This window comes from Pimephales promelas, chromosome 17 (assembly GCF_988280905.1).
Source record: "Pimephales promelas chromosome 17, fPimPro1.hap1.1, whole genome shotgun sequence".
Classification (NCBI taxonomy): Eukaryota; Metazoa; Chordata; class Actinopteri; order Cypriniformes; family Leuciscidae; genus Pimephales; species Pimephales promelas.
The window spans coordinates 26,287,694-26,313,027 of record NC_142785.1 but is presented as its reverse complement, the minus strand read 5'-3'; the positions used below and the strand labels follow the sequence as shown (position 1 = coordinate 26,313,027).

At 36.9% G+C, this 25,334-nt stretch overlaps 2 protein-coding genes across 2 annotated transcripts in view; one reads left to right on the top strand and one right to left on the bottom strand.

Annotated features, from left to right (window-relative positions):
- pgs1 (phosphatidylglycerophosphate synthase 1) overlaps positions 1-25,334 on the top strand; it is a 65,185-nt gene that overhangs the window by 15,431 nt on the left and 24,420 nt on the right. The window lies entirely within an intron of this gene.
- socs3b (suppressor of cytokine signaling 3b) lies at positions 22,723-25,235 on the bottom strand. Its single transcript, XM_039665156.2, has 2 exons — positions 25,037-25,235; positions 22,723-23,670 (listed from the first exon to the last, which is right to left on the bottom strand). The coding sequence occupies exon 2, from the start codon at positions 23,494-23,496 to the stop codon at positions 22,837-22,839; it is 660 nt and encodes a 219-aa protein (XP_039521090.1). The 5' UTR covers positions 23,497-23,670; positions 25,037-25,235; the 3' UTR covers positions 22,723-22,836.

Genomic DNA, 25,334 nt, shown 5'->3' with positions numbered 1-25,334 from the left:
GCATGCGAATGTAACATCACATGTATCGAGAATATAATAACGATATGGTGTGGATGCAGTATAAGAACCTACATTTTTAAGATTGCTGGAACTACAATCTGTTGTCGTTTAGATTTGATACAATCTTCACGACAAGAAATGTGACATATTCAACAAGCTTGATTTCCTTTCAAAAACATTGAGAAATTTATTTCCAAACTTTCAACAGTGCACAGGAAATGCATATAGCTTAGTCACTGCGACATATTTTTATTAGTCAATGTCAGTAATTGTGTGATTAAGTTACTGTTATCTGCTTTTGAGGCACAGTGACGGAAAATGGGGCGGGTGCGTGCTTTATAAATGCTTTCCTGGATTTAGCTGCCAAGTGATTTAAAAAACAAAGCATATTTTACCAGCTGAACCAACCCTTCACCCCTTGAGTAAACATGGAGCCTCATTCCGGACAGCAATGAGCCAATCCTGAGGGTAGCCTTGACCCCTGACTTTTCAACAGATTGCAGATGAAGCAATCACCACACATGACTGATGGCCAGTAATACAAATTACCACAGGAACAATGCATAAGGGAATATTAGACTGGAGAATGTGTGAATTAACCATCCAGAGAAGACAAATTCAGAATGTCTTGAATGTGGTTTGCCCCTCTTTGTCTTTCATGACAACATCACTTGAGCTTCATGAACTGCAGGTTTGTGTAAAACCTGATGATCATGTTTTTCAGCATTAGAATGATCCGAACAGTCTCTTTTTCTTCTGCATGGGTTTTGCATGGGTTCCCTCGATCGAAAAGCTATACATTTTCCCCATAGACTTTTGGAAAATCGCAAAGAAATAAGATCTGTGTTCAACTAAGAGTTGTGACCCTTACACGTTTTGTCTATCAAGATCATCTTTACAAGTTAATCCAAAATTTATACATTTTGAAGCCTATATAAGGTTTAAAAAACCACAAGCAGACACAATAAAGTAAAAAAAAAACACAAGCAGGATATAACTGGTGTGTTTTATGTCATAGATCAAAAACGTGAAAATATTTATAGGCTTTGTTAACCACATGCGATTTAGCAAAATCCCATTCAAAAAAACCCATAGACTTTAGGGCGAGGGAACCGGAAGTGCTAAAATGCTAACTCACTTCCGCGTTTTGGCCTACAAAGTGACGTCGTAATTTCGGCACTCTATGGTCAGGACTAGAAGAGTGGAGAAGGGGTGGTGGAGGGATGCTGCAAAACTGTCAATGCTCTCCACACGTGTTAATTATTTGAACGTGCTACTCCCTAACTTTGTTGATAAAACATCATTTAAAGGGGATCTATTATGGAAAATTCACTTTTACGTGGTGTTTGACGCTGGTCCCCAAGAAATGTACTAATAGACATGTACGGCAAATCTTTCAATTTAAGAAAACAAAGATGTCAGACGATTTTAAAATTGGAGGAGAAAACGGGAGAAAACGAGATGGAATTTTTCGCCCTTCCCTGCCTTTTTTAACCGGATTACACAGACAAGTAACTTAGACGACGTAACGCGTGACGTTTCCAACGTTTCCAATCCCTGGCGGGTCGCAGACCAGTAAGACGAACAATTTTGGTTAAAAAGTATATACATTTTTTTTTTTTTAAAGAAAATGTCCAATCGTTTCACCAGATAAGACCCTATTCATCAGCTCGGATCGTGCAAAACCCTTTGAAACCACATTGATTTGGACTTCAACGTTAACCAAATAGTTCACCAGCCCGTCTCATCCCAAGGCATCATACTGACGCTTTTGACAATGTATATACAAGGCACCTTTTAGTGTCAATATGAGACACAGATATATATGGGCCAGAAGGCGCCTCCTAGTGGTCTAACCCTAACACTACCCCATATCTAAACCTACCCATAACCGAAGCGTGTTATATTGACGCTAAAGGTTGCCATATGCGTTGGATGTATACGCATTGTCAAAAGCTTCAGTATATGACGACTTGGGATGAGAATGCATTGTGAAGTCCATTGTGTGGAGAAAAATCCTGAAATGTTTTCTATACATTTATAGAAAATAAATATATACAATATATAAGAAAAGATATATATATACTATATACAATAGAAGAAAAAAACAAAATCACTCACTTATGATTATTATTTGAAGACTCGTGCAACGTCGTCATTACAGTAGGTTTTATGTACAATTATCAGTGTATCAAGAGTAACTAAACACTAAACCAACTTTTTTTAGTTAATGATCTGTAAGAATGGATCTTTATTAATACCAGTCATTGATTCAAATAACTTTTGACATTTGTTTATAAAGTGTTCTATTTCTCAGTACAATATATGGTGTAAAAACGTCTTCTTAGTGCTGCCCTCTTCAGGTTGAACGGTGGCTACTGCAGTTGAATTTTCCTATTGGATGTTCCGCACTTTGTGACGTACGCAGGTTTCAGCTCACCACGCGAGCTACGCCCTTGGCAGTATAAAAACCATCTTGTGTCGTCAAAACCACTGTAGGGAGTCAGGATTAGTCAATTAGAATTGTGAGTATTGAATATGACCAGGATAGAGTGTTTTAGCATCTATTTCGTCCCTCTATCTCCGCTGGGGTCAGCCCACTTTTTCAGCATTTTAATATTGCCAGTGGGTGGAGTCAGGCTCTGACCTCTGACGTTTGGCCCCATAGTATATTTTAACTGGCTTCGCTTTATCTTTTTGAAAAAAGCTTCCTATACGGGACAAATGACAGTTAGTTTTCCCGTTTGCCAGTATTCAGATTTAAATATCTTGAACATGTGGATGCACTTTATGTTTTGACCTGTTTACACAAACATGTCTATTAGCCTTTCACTAATCATTAAGTCACAGTGGGGCTGAAGCTCCGTAGATGATTGATGGGTTAAAGAGTGAGGCAGGACGAGCGCAGATGCTGGAAATGGGTGGCGTGAGAGGGCACATCTGTTCCTGAGAGTGACTCACATCTCTCGCTCATCTGTCTCATGTCCCGTGTGAGCTGGAAGTCAGAAGTTCCTAAATGAGATAAATCCAAATCCTTGAGAACTAACTAAAGGAAGATAGTGCCCCACAACGGGTTTGCTCCATTTTGGGTCTAATGTTTACCTGTGTGTGCATATTTTATACTTATAACAATCCAGCAGTCGGTTTATCATTAATTCTGTGCGTCTCACTGGGTGGTCTGCTAAGATTTCCCACATTTACTGTAAGTGTCTGAGGTTTATTTCTTTCTGGTGGTTTAGATATGATCTCCAGAAACCAGTGTCTCTCGATGAAACACCAGTGCAGTCTACACTTCTGGGCCACGAGAATAAGTCAGAGAAAACCTTCAAGTTTGCCACTTTTAACATCATCGCTATTAAATCCCCGCCTGACATCCTTTCTCTTTTTTCCAGTATTTTTCTCATCAATTAATTTATCGTCTCTCAATTCTTGCTGTTGTTGTGAGCCCTCAGCTCCCATCTAAACTGGGGTCAAAGTACTTGAGGTCAATCATCCAAGAAATGTTGTACCATATTCTTTCCTGAGTTACTACTACTCATTTTTTTTAAAAGCCCAGGAGGGTGTAGGGTGCTACAATTTCATAATCTTACACTGTAAAAAATATTGTTGGTTTAACTTAAAGTAACCTGGTTGCCTTAAAATTTTAAATTGATTGAACTGGAAAAAGTGAGTTAATACAATGGAGATTGATTTAATCATCAGAAACTCAAAATAATAAGTTATCACAACTAAATAAATTATTTAAGTTGATTTGACAAAAGAAAAAATGTTGTGATAACAAATCTTGAAATTTTTTTTACAGTGTATAATCTTGATTGCATTTATAGAAAAACGTCATTGAAAATGCACTTTTGTACAGATTGTACAGAAGTTAATGCAAAGTTAAAATCTTTTTTTTTTTTTTTTTGCTAAATTAAAAGCATCAGTACTCTAAGACCTTTGGATCTCATAATGCTTTATGTGAATATAATCACAGCTAGTTACAAGCAATAGAAATCATTGGATCAAGATGCTTGGGAAAAGCTTTATATGGCTGTTTGTGTGTTTTTTGTGACATCATCTCTATTAGTTCTAACAACCTAAAGAGGAATTTAGAGTTTTGCTCTCAAAAATCTGATATGAGCTGCTTACGGCTCATAAACGTTGCAACATACATCTCAACATGCTGCAATGCAGTATTTTCCAGCAACTACTTTTCCGGGAAGAAATTGTGCCATGTGTGCTTTTGAAAGAAAATGTTAAGTAAACAAAGCAATTTGCCTGCACATTTTTTTTTACTGTGCTAAAAAATCTCAGCCTTCATGAAATAGAACTAATTTGTCTCTGTTGCCCCGGCCCTGCCGTTGCCATAGAAACAGCTGTGTTGTTTTGGAGCGTTTGCATATGTTCCCGGATAAATGGACTCATTGCTGTAAGATCAATGTTTTTAAAATAATGGAGCAGCTGTTATTGGCTGCCCTCGCCGTAGCGTCACTGAGAAAACGCAGCGCTTCAGACCTACTGGCCTGCTACAGTCATCACTGTTCCTTGTGGAATTTGGCCTTTATTTTTATGCAGACAGCACTATGCTTAATTTGCACGGTTTAGTCTCTCTCAACTTATGTGTGAGGAAAGACAACTGGCTTTCTGGGGTGGTGCATGCAGATGTCTGGCTTACACAGTCTCATTAAAACGGTGTGACTGTGGTGAAGAGTTGGGGACTATTTTTGACTATTTCAGCTACACCCTTTACTAACAGGTGCACAAGTCAAACATGCAGCCCTGCAGTCTCTTTAGACAAACATTTACAGTATCGGGCCCCTTTCTGCTCCATCATGACGCTGCTCATGCACAAAGTCCATAAATAAATGGTTTACTGAGTCTCGTGTGGAAGAGCATTTTGAAACTGGAAAGTCAAAGTGACCTATCTCTATTATTATTGTTATTATTATTATTTATTGATTGTATTTTAAAACACATTTTAATAAATAATTTGTAACAAATAGTGATTTTATTATTATTATTATTATTATTATTATTATTATTATTAAATAAATAAACAAGAATACATTTTAATAAATGTTTTAAAAAAGAAATTTTAATTGACTGTTTCGATATTAAACATTATTGTTTTTATTGATAATAATAATACCAAAAATAATCATAATTTTAATAGATATATTGATTGTATCCATATCACCATCATTATTATAATTATTAATATTGGTGATTTATTTATTATGTTTTAAATAGATGATTATTTTAATAATATTTTTATTTTAATAAATGTTTTTGTAACAAATACATTTTAATTGACTACAATTGTTATTTATCATTATTGTTGTTGTTATTATTATTATTGGTGATTTACTTATATTTTTATTTATTTATATAAATAAATTCATTGTATCAATATCATCATCATTATAATGATTATTATTGGTGATTTTGTTATATTTTTATTTTAATGTATTTTTTAGCAAGATTATATTTTGAATAAAGTTTTAATAAAATTGACTATTATTAATAATATCTACTATTATTGGTGATTTATTTATACATTTTACATTTTATACCTATTATACATTTTTATAAATAATTTGTAATAAACAATTAGATTTTACTACTTTTTATTATAATTATTATTATAAAATAAAAATACATTTTAGTAAATATGTTTTAATAAATACATTTTAATTGACTGTATCAAAAGTAAACTTTTTATTACTGTTATTGTTGTTGTTGTTTATAATAATAATAATAATAAATAAATAATATCATCATCATTTTTTATAATTAATATTATTATTGGTGATTTATTTTTTATATTTTTAATTGGTAATTATTATAAAAAGAAGAAATTTTAATAAATGTTTTTTTAATAAATATAGTTTAATTGACTATCATGATTAAAATCACTATATAATTATATTCACTTTGGACTTGTGCAACCTGTTTAACAAACTGAAAGTCTATTGTCATTCAGAGTAGAAAAGTGAATGTTTAAGTCAGCGTTCATGGGTCTCCCTGGGGCCTGGATTTCACCATATTTCTGGTAATTTAGACCAGTCAGGTTTTTCTCATTGCCAATACACACATGCTTGCAAAAACACATACAATAGCAGGATTTGCGGGATTCTGTTTGTCGTGACACATCACCATAAGGTTCACACAGTGCTTTCCATGCTGTGGAAAACTCATGCTCCGTTTACCAGACCAAGTCATCCACAATGAATCAAATCCCAGCTGATCTCATCCTGACCTCCCACCCCACCGGGAAAGATCAAAAACAGTTGTTAGTTTGTCAAAATCAGCTCTAAAACATCTGGGAAAATTACCAGAGGAAGAATAGCAAAGTTAGAGATCAGTGTTTCCAGGAACACACGGCACTCATTTTATTTTGGTCTGGGTTATTGTGAATTGTGAAGTTAGAATAAACAAGGGGAAGGATGTGAAGCAAAAAAGAGATATAGATGACAGCCAAGTGTGGACAAGACAAGGAGGATGGTAAACATTTAAGTTGTTTGATAAAATAAATATTTTAATATAAAAATTGACACACTTCCACATCACATTTTTTAAGTTAAGGAAATAAAACTGCTACAAAATTCATATGGGTCCGGTCTGGTCCCCCCCTGATGCTGCTGGTGATGATTTAATCTGTTTCTTTGTCAATAAGTAATGAGATGAGCTTGCAGTCTTCATCAATGCTTATGTGATTTGCAGCGGTGGAATTACTATGTGGAAACTCTTACAATTCGTACACATATATTTGTGGGAGAAACAGTGGAAATGACCGTTCCTGCTCTCTAAATCTCTCTCTTTGTATTTTTTCTTGATCTTAAGATTGAGAATAATAGGGTCTTGCAGTCTTTCTATTTTTGTGGCTTTGGTATTTTGGAATATTTTCAGGAAGGAAGATACATTGTATAATGGCTGTTCCGTTTGCGTCAGTGTTGTAGACGGTCAACAAGCAATCGCTTTTCCAGGGGCGTCTCACAAGAGGAACAGAAATTGGGAAACTGCAGAGAAGACACACTTACTTGGTCCATTTGGTGATGTTGATTTCTTAAACAAAAGAGTGGTTTCTCTTTGACATGTCTTTGTGAAATGTATTGTTTTTTGACTATATTTACAATTCAATGGTGCTCAACGAATCAGTCACACCCATTGGTTTCTGGTAAGTAAGCCATTCATGTTTGTGTGAAATGTCATGCTTGAATGCCCTATAATTAGACAGATGCATCAAAGACATTCCATGACGACTCATTAATGCATTTCAGAAGACTATAATGTATTTTTGAAAAGGTCAGACAATGCAAGTAGGTGACATTCTTTGTTTTCAAGTAGCAGTGAACCGTCGCAACTCTGTCGTCATTGTGTTAAGCCCATTATGTTACACTCTTAGAAGAAATGGTTCTATTTAGAACCAGAAATGGTTCCATCTCCGCTTCATATATGGAACTCCAAAATGGTTCTATATAGAACCAAATTTTTTTGTAAAAGGTTCTATTGGCCAAGTATGGAACCCCAGGGTTCTATAAAGAACCCAGAGGAACCCTTTTTTAAGAGTGTATAGAACCTTTTAGGGGTTCCAAATACGTAGCGCTGATAGAACCTTTTCTTCTAAGAGTGTAGAAAAGTCTGGATGAGCCTCTATGGTCGTAAAAGACTCCCCACACGTGACTTTTCCATCAAACCACTCTGTTATTTTTTCAGAGAAATCAATTGAAACTGCAAACAGAGCAGTAACTCATCAATAATGAAATGTGCTTTCCTGTGGAATGGTGAAATTATTTAAATGGACAAACTGCTTTTCACCCATCAAAATAGAGACAGTATATGAAGAGTTCAGATGCAAAAGCCTCTAAATGCCATTTGAAATGTTCTTCTTTAATGATGATTTTTGTCAAACTTGTATATTTAAGTTCAGTGATTTCACTTAAATGGCAATGATAATTACCTATTAATTGTTATTGAAGTGAAATTACTGAACTTAAATATACAAGTTTGACAAAAATTATCATTAAAGAAGAAAATTTCAAATGGCATTTAGAGGCTTTTGCATCTGAACTCTTCATATATTCTATAATGAAGACCATATCAAATTCCAAAACATTTCACAGAGATCTTTTATTGTATTTCATTTTCACTATTAAGAGTAAAAGGGGATGAGTATTTTCCTGTATGTGTGGAAGCGCTTGCGCATGTATGTGAGAGGTGAGCTTTATGTTTTCACCATTAGTAATCTGGCAATGGAACTACATGTATTGATTTGATTCGAGCCAAGCACCTATACAAAGACTCTCCCACCATTAATAGGTCAGAGGATCTGTTGTTTATGACCGTTGAAACAGAACTGTTATATTATTTGAAAATGTCAACATGCCCATTCTGGCTATTTGTATTTGATGTATTTTTCTAATATGCTTACATGAGGGATCCACACATCTGCATCTTGGCCTGTCGATATGTCTGTATTTGCTGTCTCAGATACGAGTTTTATTAAATGTGTTGTATAGTGACAGACAATCATTTAAAATGATTTAAATAATTGAATAATTATCAAAACTGATGTGGTCTGTTTTTGTAGACCAAATTGATCTTTTTCCCCTCAAAAATGTGTGTGTGTGCTAATCATCAACGTTGTTGCAAGAGGGAGAGGGGTTTAAAAAAATAAATAAAGTAATTTACATTATATATAAACTAGTTTGGAAGTACACGATGACAGAAGAAAGTGACGTTAACAAGTGCTTAGTCATATTTACACGAATAATGACTCAATCTTTTGAAACGCCCTTAACATCACTAAACACATCAAGGCTGAATCATTTCAGACACAATGAAGCTATTTGTTCTCTTGGATTTTCTACTGCTTTATGAAATATAACGGTATCTTAATCTCATGCTGATTCAACCAGACATAATGCAATGTGCCTGAGGTTAATCTCCCATCCCAATTCTGCGTAAAAGAATAGTTCAGCCAAAAATTCTGTTTAATTTACATTCTGCAATCCTAGTTGATATAATTATTTTTCTGCAAAGTTGATGGTGACCATACCTGTAAAACACCATTGGCCTGCATGAACCTAGCTGAACAAACTCTGGCCTGGTTTCACAGACAATGCTTGGATTAAGCTATGAAGCCTAGTGTCAATTAGCACATTTAAGTATAAACTTGCCTTAGTTCCTTGTTTGCATGACAAAAATCATTACAACATGATTTTAAATGAATTAACTGAATACCGCATAATTTGATTTAGATCATATTGGATCACATGTTTTTGCTGTTCAGACTACAACAACTCCAAGGATTTAGGTTGGATATGCCAGTTCCTGTCTGACAGAACAAAGCCTGAGAGTGTGTGTGTGTGTGAGACAGCAGCCCTTTTCACATACAGGCTTTCCTGGTAAATTGCCGTTAAAGGGTTAGTTCACCCAAAAATGAAAATTATGTCATTAATGACTCACCCTCATGTCGTTCCAAGCCCGTAAGACCTCCGTTCATCTTCGGAACACAGTTTTAAGATATTTTAGATTTAGTCCGAGAGTTTTCTGTCCCTCCATTGAAAATGTATGTACGGTATACTGTCCTTGTCCAGAAAGGAAATAAAGACATCATCAAAGTAGTCCATGTGACATCAGTGGGTTACTTAGAATGTTTTGAAGCATCGAAAATACATTTTGGTCCAAAAATAACAAAAACTACGACTTATATCTTATGTCACCGGCGTCTCACGTCCTCAGCGTCACTGTGGACTCGTGAACGCGGCTCGACAACAGAACCGGAAGACAATTTAATGCTGAAAAAAGTCGTACACTGTAAATGATTTCTGTTGTTTTCACAGGATTATACTGTTTTTCTCAACAGTTTCTTACTGTATAATCTATGTACAGTAAGTTACAGTAGATTTAGTTGTTTTCACAGTATTAAATTGTTTTTTCAACAGTTATGTACTGTGCACACAGTTGACAGTATGTTACTGTAGAATTGCAATGCATTCTGGGAAATTATCAGTTACTGTTAATCTAAATACAGCAGTGCAATTGACCGCGAAAAACACCACACACAGTTCCACGGGTAAAATTGCTAGCCTACTAATGTTATTCTTACATTTAAAATAAAAATGTAGCACTGGTTGACCATTAACAGTCATAATTTATGACATAATTTATGTCAGTGGGGTGTGCATGAGAGCATATTTGACTTTGGAAGAGTTTCTCTGTCGTGTCAGTGGTGCTGCTGTCTTTTCTGCCGACCTGCAACTTCTTCATCTGGTAAGTAATAATTCTTATAATGTGTATGCAAACGGATTCTAGCTAATAACTTAAAGTTATTTAGAATAGCTGACCACGATTTCTATATTCAATTTAATATATTCTAGACATTTTAATATAATATGTATATGATAGGCTACTCTTCAATGTAGCCATTTGGGATGTTACTGTAAATTCAAATACATTAGTACGAAATGACCGCGAAAAATAACCACAACAAGCTGCCATTTTATGAAGAAGTCTTCAGTTCCCTTCCCTCTGTAAGAACACGCAGGCCGTGCATCGCGTCGCTGTCGGTCGGCAACGTTTTCGCCATACATCTGGTTAGTAATTCATATTTTTATGCAAACCGAGTTACTTACGTTAACGTTAGAAAGAAGTGGCCGCGGAATGTTCTACGTCTGTAGCCTATAAGTCAGACGCGGATTTCTTTTATGTTGATAGCCTTACTTGATTAAATGTGATTTTATTGACATATATTTCATATGTAACCTCTTATACGGTCAAAATGGTCTAATCATTTTGTTATTTACCAAGTTAAGTCGGTGGAAGCCCAGCACGTTCATTATTTTATGACTTACAGGGGTTAGGAATTGCTAATCGATAAATGTATCCTGAAATCGGACATCCAAGGTTAGGATTCGGATTTATTGTTATAAAATTAAAGTGCCGATTCCTCTTATTGATTTTTTTCACGCTTATTTTCGTGTAAATCCTGACCTGGCGTTCTGCCATTATAACGTTAACGTTACCTCAGTGATAAAGTTGGACCGCGGAAAGCGCCCAAGGTGTATTTTTGTCCAAAATACAAAGCTATGTGTGACATTTACAGTATTTGTTGTGGTCTTTGTTAATCTTTGGTTATCATTAACAACACATACACGAGGGAGTTAGCCTGGTGTTGAACACTTTACTAGCGAACTTAGAATCAACAACAACAACAAAAAACCCGGGTCATACCAACTACACAAACTGCCTGGGGGTGTTCCGGTAGGAACCATTCACTGCATATACTACAGTATTGTCGGCTATAATATCTTTTTTTTTTTTTTTTTTTTTTTTTTTTTTTTACTATGTGTAAACTGACATGTACTCATTTGAAGGGAACGATGCCTTGTCAATCTTTTTTTAAGTCATGTAACTTAGTATCACACAAGCAAGATTTAGCCTACGTTTTCACGTGAACGTAAATGAATTGATTTTAAACAACAGTCCAACAAACAAGATTTTAGTATTAAGTGAATTACACTTTAGACATCATTTTGTCTGTTTTTGCTGTTTAGCCAAAACAACAACAAAAACGTACTATATTTTAACTGTCTTGTCTGTTCTCCTTTTCCACAGGTGTGAGCTGTGCATGTTAAGAAGACCCCTATCCATCTTGATGACCGATGAATTGTAAATCTAATCTAATTTAATTATTCTATTTATCTAACTACTACTACTATACCTTGGTCCAGTACTGACCCACTGTGAACATTTTAAACGGATTTTTATCCATCTGTGAAGTGTGAATTTTGTCTATCTGCAAGTTGTTTAGAATTGTTGTGTGAAAATAAACGTTACTGTACAGTTTAAGGTTTAATTGCATAAAAGCTTGGATAGAAAACTTCCTATTGCAAAAGTTAGAACATAAGTCTGCATATAAATAATTATTGATACTGTAATGCAAGTTTTTCATGGCACATGTGCATGATGAGGTTGTTTTGTGTTTAGTTTTTTTTTTTTTAAGGACACTGGATAACTTGTCATTTTGTTATACTCATCTGGATTGGTGGTTTACTCGTCAAAGCTTTTAAGTTTATATGTGTCTCCCAGCCCTGCAAATCTGGTCCCTTAGATCGAAAGCAGCCAAAAACCCTTTAAAATCAGCAACTGACCAGTTAGACAGTCTATCTCAAACCAATAGAGAATCTTAGACTAGTTTAAGCTGTTTTACCCCAGCAGGGAGTGGGTGGATGAGTTGTTATGAACTATCTTTCTAATAGATTGATCAGATAGCACCCCTTTAATCTTTTCTATTTTACCTGTTCATGATAATTTTTGCATGTATTTATGCATAATTGTTCATGATTGTCATGCATGATTTTTATTGTATTATATTACATTTTTATTATTAATGTATTTAATTGTATTAATGTATTTAAATGTATATTATATAAATGTACTAATGTGTTTGTAAATACACAATAAACCTTGTGCAGTTTAAGCTTCAATTGTTCTTTTTTCTATTTCCCATTAACAGTTAAAATAATATTTCTACGGATTTTCTACAGGTTACACAGTAGCACTATAAAATAAATACAATAACATTTCATACTATACAGTATTATTAAAAATTAACAGTGTAATTCTGTACTTTAATATGGTAAGAAATTACAGTAAAATAATGTTATTTAATTTGCAGTATGCTTAACAATACTGTAGTTAGTGTTACGGTAATTTTACTGTTAAATGAAATACAGCAAGTACTGGATAATTGTTGCCAGTAAGTTACTGTTAATTTGACAAGAAATTTTTTACAGTGTAGTTTTTGTTATTTTTGGACCAAAATGTATTTTTGATGCTTCAAAACACTGATGTCACGTGGACTACTTTGATGATGTCTTTATTTCCTTTCTGGACAAGGACAGTATACCGTACATACATTTTCAATGGAGGGACAGAAAGCTCTTGGACTAAAATATCTAAAATATCTTAAACTGTGTTCTGAAGATGAACGAGGTCTTACAGGCTTGGAACGACATTTTCATTTTTGGGTGAACTAACCCTTTAGCTGCATTCCAGACTGATCTCATGAAATTGCGTATGAAATCTCATTCATAAAGTTCCCTTGGCCTTTGGAATTAAAATATCCCCACATCATCACACACCTTCCACCACACCTAGAGATTGGCATGGTTTTACTTCAGTTAGCCTAATAGCTGGTTTGATTTGCATTGAAAGATGATCTTATGGAAAGTACCCCATGCCAATCTCTAGGTGTGGTGGAAGGTGTGTGATGATGTGGGGATATTTTAATTCCAAAGGCCAAGGGAACTTTATCAGGATGCATATTATCCTGGATCCATGAAATAACTGGCTTTTAAAAATAAAAATCTGCCTGACTCTATGGGAATTTAACATAGGGGTGCTCTGACGTATGCACCCTGTATTTTAAGGAAAAACATTTATTTATTTATGATACATTATTCATTCACAAAGAAAATTTGTGTCCTTAAAGGTTGGAGTTTTCCTCGTTTTTCTAATTAAGGCATTAAGATCAATATCCAAAAGATGATTTTTTTTATTCCTCTTTTTAGGCAACTTTAGCATGGGTGCCAAAACTTATTCATACCACTGTATTTAATTTTTGTCTTTTAGTTTGTGCTTACATGCTGGGCTACGCAAGAACAAGCCTGACTAATAAATTAGAATTAGTCCTCAGATGCCATTATTACTCCACCACCTGCGTGACATCATTAACCAACGGGGTTGAACGACAAATGTGCGAACTGTCCTTTAAATATGAAGAACAGGTAGCTTCACAAAAACATGTTTGTGGATGGACAAATTATTTTTGAATGATGAGAATGATCCTGCAAAGGAACTGTGATCTGATGTGGTATCTCATTTTCAGGAAACACGAGGATTCAAACAGGGTTGAAACCGGTTTTCTTTAAATCTCTAAATGTGGGCTGTGGTCGCTGTTATAGGAATGTGTTTGGTAAAGAGAGAAGAGAAACACCATATCAGATATCAGTTCAAAATCGAAAAGAACTACGCCGCCCTTGGAAAGGCACTGCATGTGTTCCAGTAAGCTGACAGTCCATCACCGCAGGTCAGAAGGTGAGACGGAAGTGAAAACACAGCAGGGCAAACATCCAAGATATCTGACTGACTCCGAATGAAGCTTTATTTCTTGCACATTTCTCTCCCTGCTCACACAAGCTTTCTCAGCTCATGGGTGAGATTTCTTCCAGTCATAATACGCCTACATGTAACCTTTTCTCTGCGCCAAAACATAGTTCTTCAGGTAGTTGCGTGTGGGTCTGATGAGTGGTTTATTTATGTTTGAGGAATGTGTAGCAAACCTTCAGGTGTTACCTTCTCTCTGTCCAACACAGCAGACAGGAAACCTCTCTCATCTCTCTGGTTTCCTGTGCTTAGATCTTTCGAACGCTCTGCAGTTTTTCTCTCTCTCTCTCTATCTCTCTTTTCGCTGCGTATGTCATTTTGGTAGCTTGGCTTTGTTTGAACTTCTTTTTTTATTGTTAAGGTCTACGATCCAAAACTCACATTGTCAGTTACACGGGTTAATTGTAAAACCTCATCACCACTGAGCTCTTTTCAATGATTGTCATATCCTTTCAGCTCCATCTTAAGTCAGTAAATACATTACATTACAATACATTCATCTTCAGGGAAAGAAAAGGAAAAATACTTCCTAAACCAAGTCTGCTGAAAAGTGGATATTGTGCCATAGCTGTAATCTGAGTGCAATGTAGAAATCAAGGATGACTGATGAAGAGATGAAAAGCCTCTGTTCTATTGTTTAGGGCGATATGTGCTTCCTGTCTTGAGATCAACTGGCATGAAGTCACTGTGTCTTTTATGAACCTACACACAGGGTCATACAGTACACGTGACTTAACTTCTGGAGAATGGGTTTTGATGACCAATGAATCCTGAAACTTGTAGATTTCTAAGACATCTTCACATGTTTGTGCATGTCTTGCTGACTTATTGAGCTCCTATTTCTTAGCAAAGCCTCAAACTTTTGAAATCCATCAAAGGAGAACTCATTGTTCCAGGTTGTGCTGGTTTCAGGTTTACTCTTCCTTGCCAAGACTCTTCTAAAGTTACAGTATACAAGTCCACTTTGAAAATCTGGGATTTACAACCTAATGTAAACGGAAAGTAAACCGTTAGAAACAAATAAACTTTCATTACGTAAACTGAAGAGTAAATAATTTTAGTTTTCGTAGTTCTTCACTGCAATTTGCCAATTGAACATGAAGCCGAGAGCCGAAGGTTAGTCAGTTGTCATGATTCTGCCCTCGTGTCCTTGATTTTCCGTCTTGATGCAGGATCATGTTTTGTGTGTAAGCACATGGCCTTTTGTTTGGGACATGTGCTTGTGTTGTCTTGTCACTTAAACCTGCCCCCTTGTTCTCCTCGTTAATCATTGTTTGTTCTGTGCCGGTTCATTACCTTATACCTGTATCATTCCATGTGTGTGTCCTGTCGAGTCTATTGTCTAGAGAAAGTTCTGCTCCCGTTTCTACTTTAGTTTATTATTTTATTGTCAGATAATCTGTGAAGTCTCAGTCAAAGTTTAGTCTCTCCTAGTCTAGTCTTGCCCTGCCCCCTCATGGGTTTTGTTTTCCCTTGTTTTGTCCTATTATCTGGTCTGCGCTTGGGTTCATCTCTGTAAATCATATATTTCTTATACCAACCATGGAACTTTGCTTTATTTATGCATTCATTTATTTATTGTCAGCCATACATATTTTTTTCAAGCTTGATAATTAAACAATTTATTTTTAATAATTTAATTGTTTTTATATAAATCTTATACATTTTTTTTTATCTTATACATCTTATACATATTTAATCTTATACATATTTAAGATGATGTAAATAAAATAAAAAAAAACAAATGATTTAAACAATAAATATATTTTACTACCCTTTCTTTATATTTTTATATACCATATGTCAAATATAATTTTCTTTTTAAATTCTTATTTATACATCTGGTCATATATATTTCTGAATTGAACATTTCTTTAGTATTTTATTCATTTAAAAATGATGCGAGTAGTGTGCATGCTGAGACCGATGAAACTTGAATCAATAATAATCTACACAGATGGACAAACAAACATGCACCAGTATTGCATGACAATAAGACAATGCTATAGTGCATTTTGAATGTGCATGATTTATATAATCCAGCATGCAAAATTGTGCAGACGGTGACCAAAACAAAGCGAAAATTGATGGGATGGAGAAGGAAAGGGTGCAGAAAGAAAGCGAGCAGCTAGGACGGGGGAAATGAGTTCTTACAGTAAAGGAACGTGTGAGTTTGTGCATGAGCTCCCGCTCTGCACCTCCCCTTCCTGTCTAAATGTGTCCTCTCTCTCTCACTCACATTGCAAGAGCAGTAAAGAGTCAACTCAATTAAAGAGCCTCTTTCCTGGAAACTGGGCTCTGATGGCACAGGGAGGTATGAAGGGAATGGGAACCATGTGTGTTAGATGGGGAGGGGGATTGTTGGACTTTGTTTCTTTGCAAGTGTGTGTGTGTGTGTGTCTGCAAGGAAAGGCGAAGGCGGCACAACGAGCAGGAGAAGAACGGATGGAAATGAGGACAGGGAAGGAGCGGGAACGATAAACAAAAACACAGCCTCATGGCCCCGGTGTCAGTTTGAAATCAGGACAGAGGGAATCTCTGCCCTTTCTCTTGCTCGCTGCACAGCCCCTCCTCTTCCTCTCTCTCAGACATACTCAAGTCATTCCTCAAACCATTAGCTGTTTGACCACAAAGTCCCAGTTGTAAATCTGTCCCACGAGGCCTCTTTCATCCCAGCTTGCATTCTCTGACCCCTCTCCTGCAGGGAACACAGGTCCAACCAACATCTCACTCAAACATGCTCCTCTACAGAGCTAACAGGTCCAACCAGCAGGCCTTGTTCACGTTAAAGAGACCTAGGGCCGCCTTGCACCAACGCAAAAACTACTGTCAAGATTTACTGAAGATGCACAGTGAAAAAGGCTGGGAATGGTTATTTTTTGCACTGACCTCATTGCATATGCATTTGTAAGAGTTTCCCTTTCAGACGCAACATTTATGGGAGGACAGAATTTAAATGAATCATGAAAGGTGATTTATAAGGTTTGCGCTAGTCAATTTATACAGAGTACCAATACCCGTATATTCATTCCCTTTGTAATTTTGCTTAATATATGTATTGTTAGAGAAGCCGAAAGAATGTGCATCAAATTAGTTGGCTCTGTTTGTTTAGCAAGTAAATATTTCCTTCATTTATTTTCACGCCTAATTATAAATGTTTTGTAGGAGCTTCTGTTACTTTCACTCTTTATTCTATTGTTTCATCATATTTTATCTTTCATTTAATAGCACAGTGAATATTTAGAGCTGCTCCTGCATGGATCAACACTTTAGGTTAGATACCACCAGTGAAACTAGGTGCCGAAATTATTTAAATTAAATGTAAAATGATACTGCCTCTTCACTGTATACATTTTATATAGATGAATTTAACTTTTGTACACATCTCATCTCTCTCTTTCTCTCTCTGTGTGTGTACTTTTGTACTTCCCAAACATATTTAGATTTTTTTTTTTGTATATTAGACACAAATCTCAATACCCTATATTAACCCTTTTCTGCAATTTTGCCTCTTATACTAATTTATCTTATTTTAAAGGATGTTATGTTAAGATTTTTACTGGAAAATTGCAGGGCACAATCAGCTATTGGTTCCCAGGCTCATGTAAAAATCATGATATTTTTATAGGCCTAAGTAACAAAACCTGAGATGGCACACATAGTATTTTGATGTGTATACCAGAATATACCATGTAATACACCATAGCATGTACTATTGACACCTTTGCATGTCAATAGTACATGCAAAAGTGTATTCCATGCTGTTGATGTTGATGCATAAGTTAAGGGTGTGCAAATATTATGGTAAGACTTGACATCATTTGCTTAAACGAAAATAGTAAGACAGTCTTTTTTAAATTTTAAATAGCTGTTACCAGCAGCAGCGTTTTGATGACAGCCATAGCGTGTTAGTTTGCCATTTTGCTTTCGATGGGACAATTTCGGTGACATGTTGTCAACATAATGTTTTCATTCAGTGTGATTATAGGCAGACTTGATTACAGACTTTACAAAGATGTTGTGCTAAAGTGCATTTCACAACATGGAAAGTATCTATCCTCACACATACGTGGGCCTGTGTGCAGGCACGCACACATTTGCAGAGTCTTCCCTGGGCCCCTGCAGCGGGCCAGGATGTATAAAAAATGGCCTCACATTCCTTTCCTGTTAAGTCAACCACAATATGAGACTGACACACGAGAGGACTGGACTGTTTCCCAGCACACACAACCCCTCTGGAGTCCCATTACTTTCAGTCATTTACTCAGACGCACACACAAACATGCACATATTATGTCCGCGATGGCTGGTTCTCCGTGCGGCTCATAACTTATCTGTTAATCGTAGTCATCAGCGTCTTCAACAGGAGTATCAACATAGCCGGGCTTACCGTAAGTTTGCAAAATTCAGGGAAGTCGAAACATAAGCATATCTAGACACGTGGAGGGCTCAGCGGAGTATTGCTTCCCCACTCCCCAGGGTTACAGTAAGCGAATCGGTAGTGCGCAGATAGAAAGGTTACGGAGATGATTTACTGTAAAGCCCCAACTGAAGCTGGTACTGACAGCAGTAAAACATAAACATCGAGCAGAGACGTGCAGACGTGTGTATGTTTTCACAAAGGCTGAGGAAAGTGCGTGTTTATGCTTAATGTGCTTTATAAGTAAAAAAGAATTAGTATTGAACTTGTAAAATATTGAAAGAAATATGTTTTGTTTTGGAAAGAGGGTGGTCAGGAAATTTCTGAGCCTGGGGGCTTTGTATTTTTGACGGGCGTTGGCTCTGACTAAATGAGGCTTGGGCTCACTGACTGCAGCTTTGTTTTGAAAACACTAAAGAGGGGGGAAAAGGAGGAGGAAGGCCTGAACGAGTGTGAAGAAAAGGCGGAGACTTCCCAAATACTGTAAAAAGAACATAGCGGGAGATACCCCTTGGAGTGGAGTTATGAGAAGAGACTGTTCAGTGGTTCTTTATGCATGGATGTGTATTGTAAATATTTGACTATATAATAAACATATATTATAAATATGTATATAACATATTTCTCGGAATCTAAACAAGCCGTGGAGTAAATCTCTCTTGTGGGTAAACCGTAGTCTGGCAAAAGAAAAAACACACATCCATTGCTTGGCTGTCTGCTTGGAATTTACCCATAATGCTAACACCTATAAAGAAATGCACACATTTATCAATACAAAACTAATGACATAAATAGTACACTCAGGTAGTTCAAGCAAAAAATAATAATCTGCCATTATTTACTCACTTTGACGTACTAGTTTCAAATTTGTATGAAAACGACTAAAAACGCTGTATTCTGCTGCCAGGCCAGTAGTTGGCGATGTGTAAAGATACACTATGTGCCTATAGACTGAACTTGTAATAGAGTGCCGAAGTGATGATGTCACTTTGTTGGACAACTCGGAAGTTAGCGGCGCATGGGAATTTCCTCGATCGAAAAGCTATGTTTTTTTCCCATAGACTTTTGGAAAATCGCAAAAAAGAAGATCTGTGTTTTACTTTTAACAAAGTGTTGTGACCCTTACACGTTTTGTCAATCAGAAAATCTTTACAAGTTAATCCAAAATGTATACATTTTGAAGCCTATATAAAGTTTTTTAAAAACACAAGCAGACACAATAAAGTTTAAAAACCATAAGCAGGTTATAACTGTGTTCTATGTCATAGATCAAAACGTGAAAATATTTAGAGGCTTTGTTCACCAAAGACCTTATTTTAGGCGATTTAGCAAAAACCCATTCAAAAAAACCCCTAGACTTTAGAGCGAGGGAACCGGGAGTGCTAAAATGCTAACTCACTTCCGCGTTCTGGCCTACAGAGTGACTCTATAGAGTGCTGAAGTTATGACGTCACTTCGTAGGACAACTTGCGCATGGGTTCCCTCAATCGAAAAGCTATGCATTTTCTCCGTATTTTGGAAAATCGCACTATTTGTCTCTCAAGATGATCTTTACAAGTTAATCCAAAATTTATACATTTTGAAGCCTATAAAGTTTAAAAAACACAAGCAGACACAATAAGTTTAAAAAAAACCACAAGCAGGTTATAACTGTGTGTCATAGATCAAAACGTGAAAATATTTAGAGGCTTTGTTAACCTCATACCTTATTTCAGGCGATTTAGAAAAATCCCATTAAAAAAACCCATCGACCTTAGGCCGACTCAATTCCGCGTTTTAGCCTACAAAGTGACGTCATATAACTTCGGCACTCTATACACACGCATAATGTCACTGGTTTCACAAATTCACGTTTTTGTTATTTATATGGAGACAATCTTTTCAAAAACTTGCATTTTGAATTTTTTTTCTTCAAAAGTTTGTTTTCAGGCCGCAAAAACACCGTTGTCGTGTAAATGAACGGCCAAAACACATAAAAAGTTTTCCACTTTTAGTTAAACTGTGTGCAAGTACAAAAATGGATTAATAAATATGTGACTAAGAAGTGAGTTATTTGAATTTATGTATAACTATGCAAATCAAAAAATAAGGAAGCTAAAGATACGGATCAATGAACACTTAAACCAGGATCTGCTTTAATGCCTGCATAGAAGTTCTGAATTTATTTTTATAGCTTAATTAGCTTTTGTTTTTATAGTTTATCAGACTATTAAACAAGAATGAATCCACTGATATAACCACACCTTTTCATATCATCACTACCGATTCTAAAGCAAAGTGTCTTATGTAATAAACAAATAGGTTATCTTTCAATTACAAAAGTGCTTTTGTACTACGATTAAAAGTCTGCAATGTAAGTCAGAAATGTTATCGTGTCAAGCTCTATTGGGTTTGCTCAGGAACTTTATCAAGGCCTATTGATTTTTTTTTTTCACTTAATGGCATTTAATGGTTTGTGAGTTACAACTTTTACAATGTGTTAATTACCCTCTAATATGCGGAAGAGCTGATAAAAGCCCTCAGTTAAATGGAGAGAAGAAAAAATTAATTAAGAGAAGAGTTAATCAATGGAAGTGTGCAGATCTTAGAAAAGCACAAAAAAATGCTTTGTAATTTGTAACTTTGAATGCAGTTGATATGGTTGTAGAACTAAAAAAGCAGAGCAGAAATAAAAGTGTTAAATATGAGCTTGTGTCCATTTTACTTGCTAAAGGGATTTTTCCAGTAAGGAATGAAAAGTGACTATAGGATTAATAAAAGAGGGAGATAGATGTTGTAACTTTGATCAGAAGAGAAAGCACTTTGTGACATCCTGTACCCATACCTCAAGGTAAGCCTCAGACCTGTTTTTCTGAAAACAAGAGCAGTTGTGGTATCTTCATTTTTGTGTGTGTGTGCATATATATATATATATATATAAGGCTGGAGGAAAATGTTTTCTACAGCAAATGCCACTTAAAAAAATCATGCATATTTAAATAACATGCAGAATCAACATTGCATTTTAAACAAGAATGCGAGTCACGCAGGAATATCCATTTTGTAAAAATAGTGCTCTTTAATATAAATTATGGAAATATCTTATAAATATAAATATGTGCAAAGATTCTTGCTGCATTTTCTATGTTAATGCCTTTGTTTTCTGATCTTCAAGCTTGCACTGCGGTCATCAGACCAGACCTTAAGATGAGACATCTTTATAAAAGACAGAGTAAAAAAAACATGCTGTCCTGTTGGTGGCCACACATGTAAACACCTTGATTTGACAAAATATGAACAAACAACAACAAAAGTGAAATAAAAACAATCTACAAGTGGAACCATAAAGCCCTTCCATAGACTCATAATACATTCAGTGAATAGCAGACGTCAAGTCCTGCCAATGAAACAAACACTGTGCCGTTGTTATTGAATGAGGATTTTGAAGCGCACAAAGTACGAATGCTTCTCTGAGGGATCAGAGAAGCATGGTCCTTCATGTCAAACACCACAGTAGATCAGTTAATAAAGGTTTCTGATACTGTGCTTGTATTTGCTTCACAGTATATGAATGTCAATTTGCTCATATTGAATCATCAACAATGTTCAGTCTGCTTTTTCCTAGCACAAATGAAACTAAGGTTTGCTTTGGCTCCTGTCATGAACTAAGTAACAACAGTCCACTGAGGGGCCGTCTTCTCCACAGAAGGCTTAGGCCCGCAGTAACGGGCCTCTCGTCGGGTCGATACGTTCGCGCCAGTCCTTTTTCTTGACCCCGCGCACGGTCACCAGAGCAGACATGGCAGTGTCGGTCGTGAGCGGTAAGTAGCCACTCCGTTTGCGCCCCCACGCCCGCTTGTGAGGCAATTACACTTGGCAAGAAGCAGTGGAAATGTGTACGTCATTGCAAACACCCAGCTCTCGCTCCTTCCTTCCAGGAGAAAGTCAAAAAATGTCGAGCTAAAGAAAACGGACGTCTCCCGATCGATGATGAGGAGCTGGACTGTAGCCATAGCAGCACACTTAACTCCTCTACTGATCAACTATCACTTGTGTTTATCTTCAGCAGTCCCTATTTGAGACTGGCCGCTGGAACGCGGAAGTCCGTCCGTGTCAACAGCCGCTGAGATGTCAGATCCGCATCTCGTGCTGTCCTTCAAAAGTTCACAATCCAGAGGTCGAAGAAGGCACAGCTGGCCTGCAATGCTGACAGACGCCGAGGTCTGGAGTGATAATCTCTACTATCTGCCCTTCACATATACTGTAAAACCCATCAGGATTAGCTAGATTGGAGCGTCGTAGTCCTGGAGGAACTCTTGGAGTGGATGAGGCAGCTGGTCCCGTTTGGTGGACACGTCTATGTGACCGTTTAAAGTCTTTCGACACAGGTGCTGCAGACTAGACATGCTGGACGCCAGTGGACGCAGTAGCTCCAGGGGGATCTTCTCGCCACCGGAGTAAATGAAGTACGCACTTCCGTCTGCAGCGCTTCCGCTGCCTCCAACAGCTTGGACCTTGGTCGAGGTCCCCATCCCTGCCGAGGGCATGTAATGATGGATGAGTTTGAGGACGCAATCGAAGCGCGGCACGGCCTGCTCGCTCCGGGGGTCGGTCTGCAGGAAGAAGGAGCAGGAATCACACTGGATGCGCAGGTTTTTGGTGCCCGTTGTCGTTTTGACGCTGAGCGTGAAGAAATGGTGGTGGTCCGAGCTGTCGCGCACCAAGAAGGTCCCCGAGGGCTCTGCGCTCAGCAGAGCGCTGGCCTCTTTCCCGCTCACGGTGCTCCAGTAGAAGCCGCTCTCTTGCAGTTTGCGCACAGCCGCGAGCACCATCTGATACTGCGCCCGAGAACTGAAGGTCTTGTACCGGTGGGGGGGCAGGGGCACGCCGCCTTCAAAGGGGCTGCTGCTCATGGCGCTGTCAAACCTACTGTGCGTTACCATGGCGCTCTGCCCGCCCCCTGTACCACCCGGCAACCACTGGTGCTCGGGGTCCAGGGCCGAAGGGCCGTCCCAGCCAGGGTGCTCATGCACCGGAGAGCACCAACACAACTCCCAAAGCTCTGGCACCTCTTCCACATCCAGAAGAAATGTCGTCTCGGTGGGTATGGAAGGAAGCTGTAGGGAAAAGCCAAATGGAAAATGTCAGAATCAACCAAACAGTGAGAACAACAGAAGCCCGTGCCAGCAGACTTACATCTGCTATGACATCAGCTTTATTAGGGCCATTCATGGTTCTAAAAAGTGGATTGGATGTTTCTCACATGTGTTCCTTATCATTAAAGCCCAACCCTCCCGCTCCAATCACATTCACACATTAAGCATTTCAATGATGTAATCGTCCTGTTGAGGATAAATTACTGTATGGCTGTTTAAACATTTATTTCAACTTTTTATTTAGTATAATATTGGTAATGACTAGTATTTTGTCAATTCTCTTTGTTCCAAGACCTAAATACTCCTGATATCAACTTATTATTTTGGTTACTGAACTTTCTGTATTGTAGATCAACTACTCTCTTTTGACTAGCATGTATGCCAAATGTTGCTGGTACCTATTTCAATTTTACTAGTACTATTGCTACTATCCACCATCCCTACTAGTAACAAATTGATATTTTTGTTACTGAATTATAGGCCTATGGGAATCTGTTTAGATCAATTATTTACATCTGAATAGTATGGCAATGTTGTATGCTGGTATTTATCCTTTTTTTTCTAATACTGTTACTAGTACTATTGGTAGCCAATTATACCGGTTACAAATTATTCAAGTTTTTTAATTATATAGAGATCTCTGTTTAAACATCAACCATTCACTTTCCACTAGTATTATTCCTGAAAGCTATTCTACTTTTACTAGTACTCATGTTACTAGTTTAAAAAAAAATCCAATAGTGACCAGTCACTAGATGAAAATGAGTAACTTACTTGTTGGAACATAACAGATAATTTCGAAGCGCAAATGTTAAAACAGCTAGCAAATGGATAAATACATCGATAAATTAACGAGTTGCTAATCGAAGCCTTATTTTTAGCCCGAGCTCGACCGTGTAAATCCGATATCGACTTCGATCGCTCTCTTGGACTTCTGGAAAACAGGTTATGAATGAGGTCCTCCAGTTCGTTGTGAATAACCCAATTCCTCATTCATGACACACGGTCTCTGTCTCGTGTTACATAGTAAATACCCCTTCACTCTCTTATCCTAATTGGAATATAAATTCACCGACTTATTCGGGTTACCCTGAGGTCGTTACTAGCCCACATGCATATATAACTCATTAGAATTCAAACTATTAGGATAACGTTATGCGTTAGCTCGCATTACAAAGACCAACAATTCATTTTTTTTTTTTTTACAGGGATAGCCTACCATGTAGCACCGCATTTAACGAAGCATGCATAATAAGCCGATATAATATATGCATGCATTTATAATATATTAAGAATTTTAGTACATTACAATAAAACGTTGTTTTACCTTCAAAGTGTTATCCGAATCAATCTTGGAGGTTTCTTAAAACATAGCTCCTTTTATGATTTCCATATAACCACTTATGCAAAATAGACCTTCTTTTAAAGGGATAAAGATCAGTTTCATGTCAGTTTTTTAACAGTTGATCGGAGATCAGCTGTGTAAAAGTCTATGAGAGGTAGTGGAGGTGTCCTGTTTGTGCCATCGAGTTGAAGTACCGACTGATATTTCCAAAGAGCTCCACCCCCTCTTCCAGTAAAGCAACCACACACACACACACACACACGCACGTGGCGGATTGCCA

What these genes read in the sequence shown, in the direction of transcription:
- socs3b (XM_039665156.2), bottom strand. Translation starts at nt 23,496, where the DNA reads ATGGTAACGCACAGTAGGTTTGACAGCGCCATGAGCAGCAGCCCCTTT.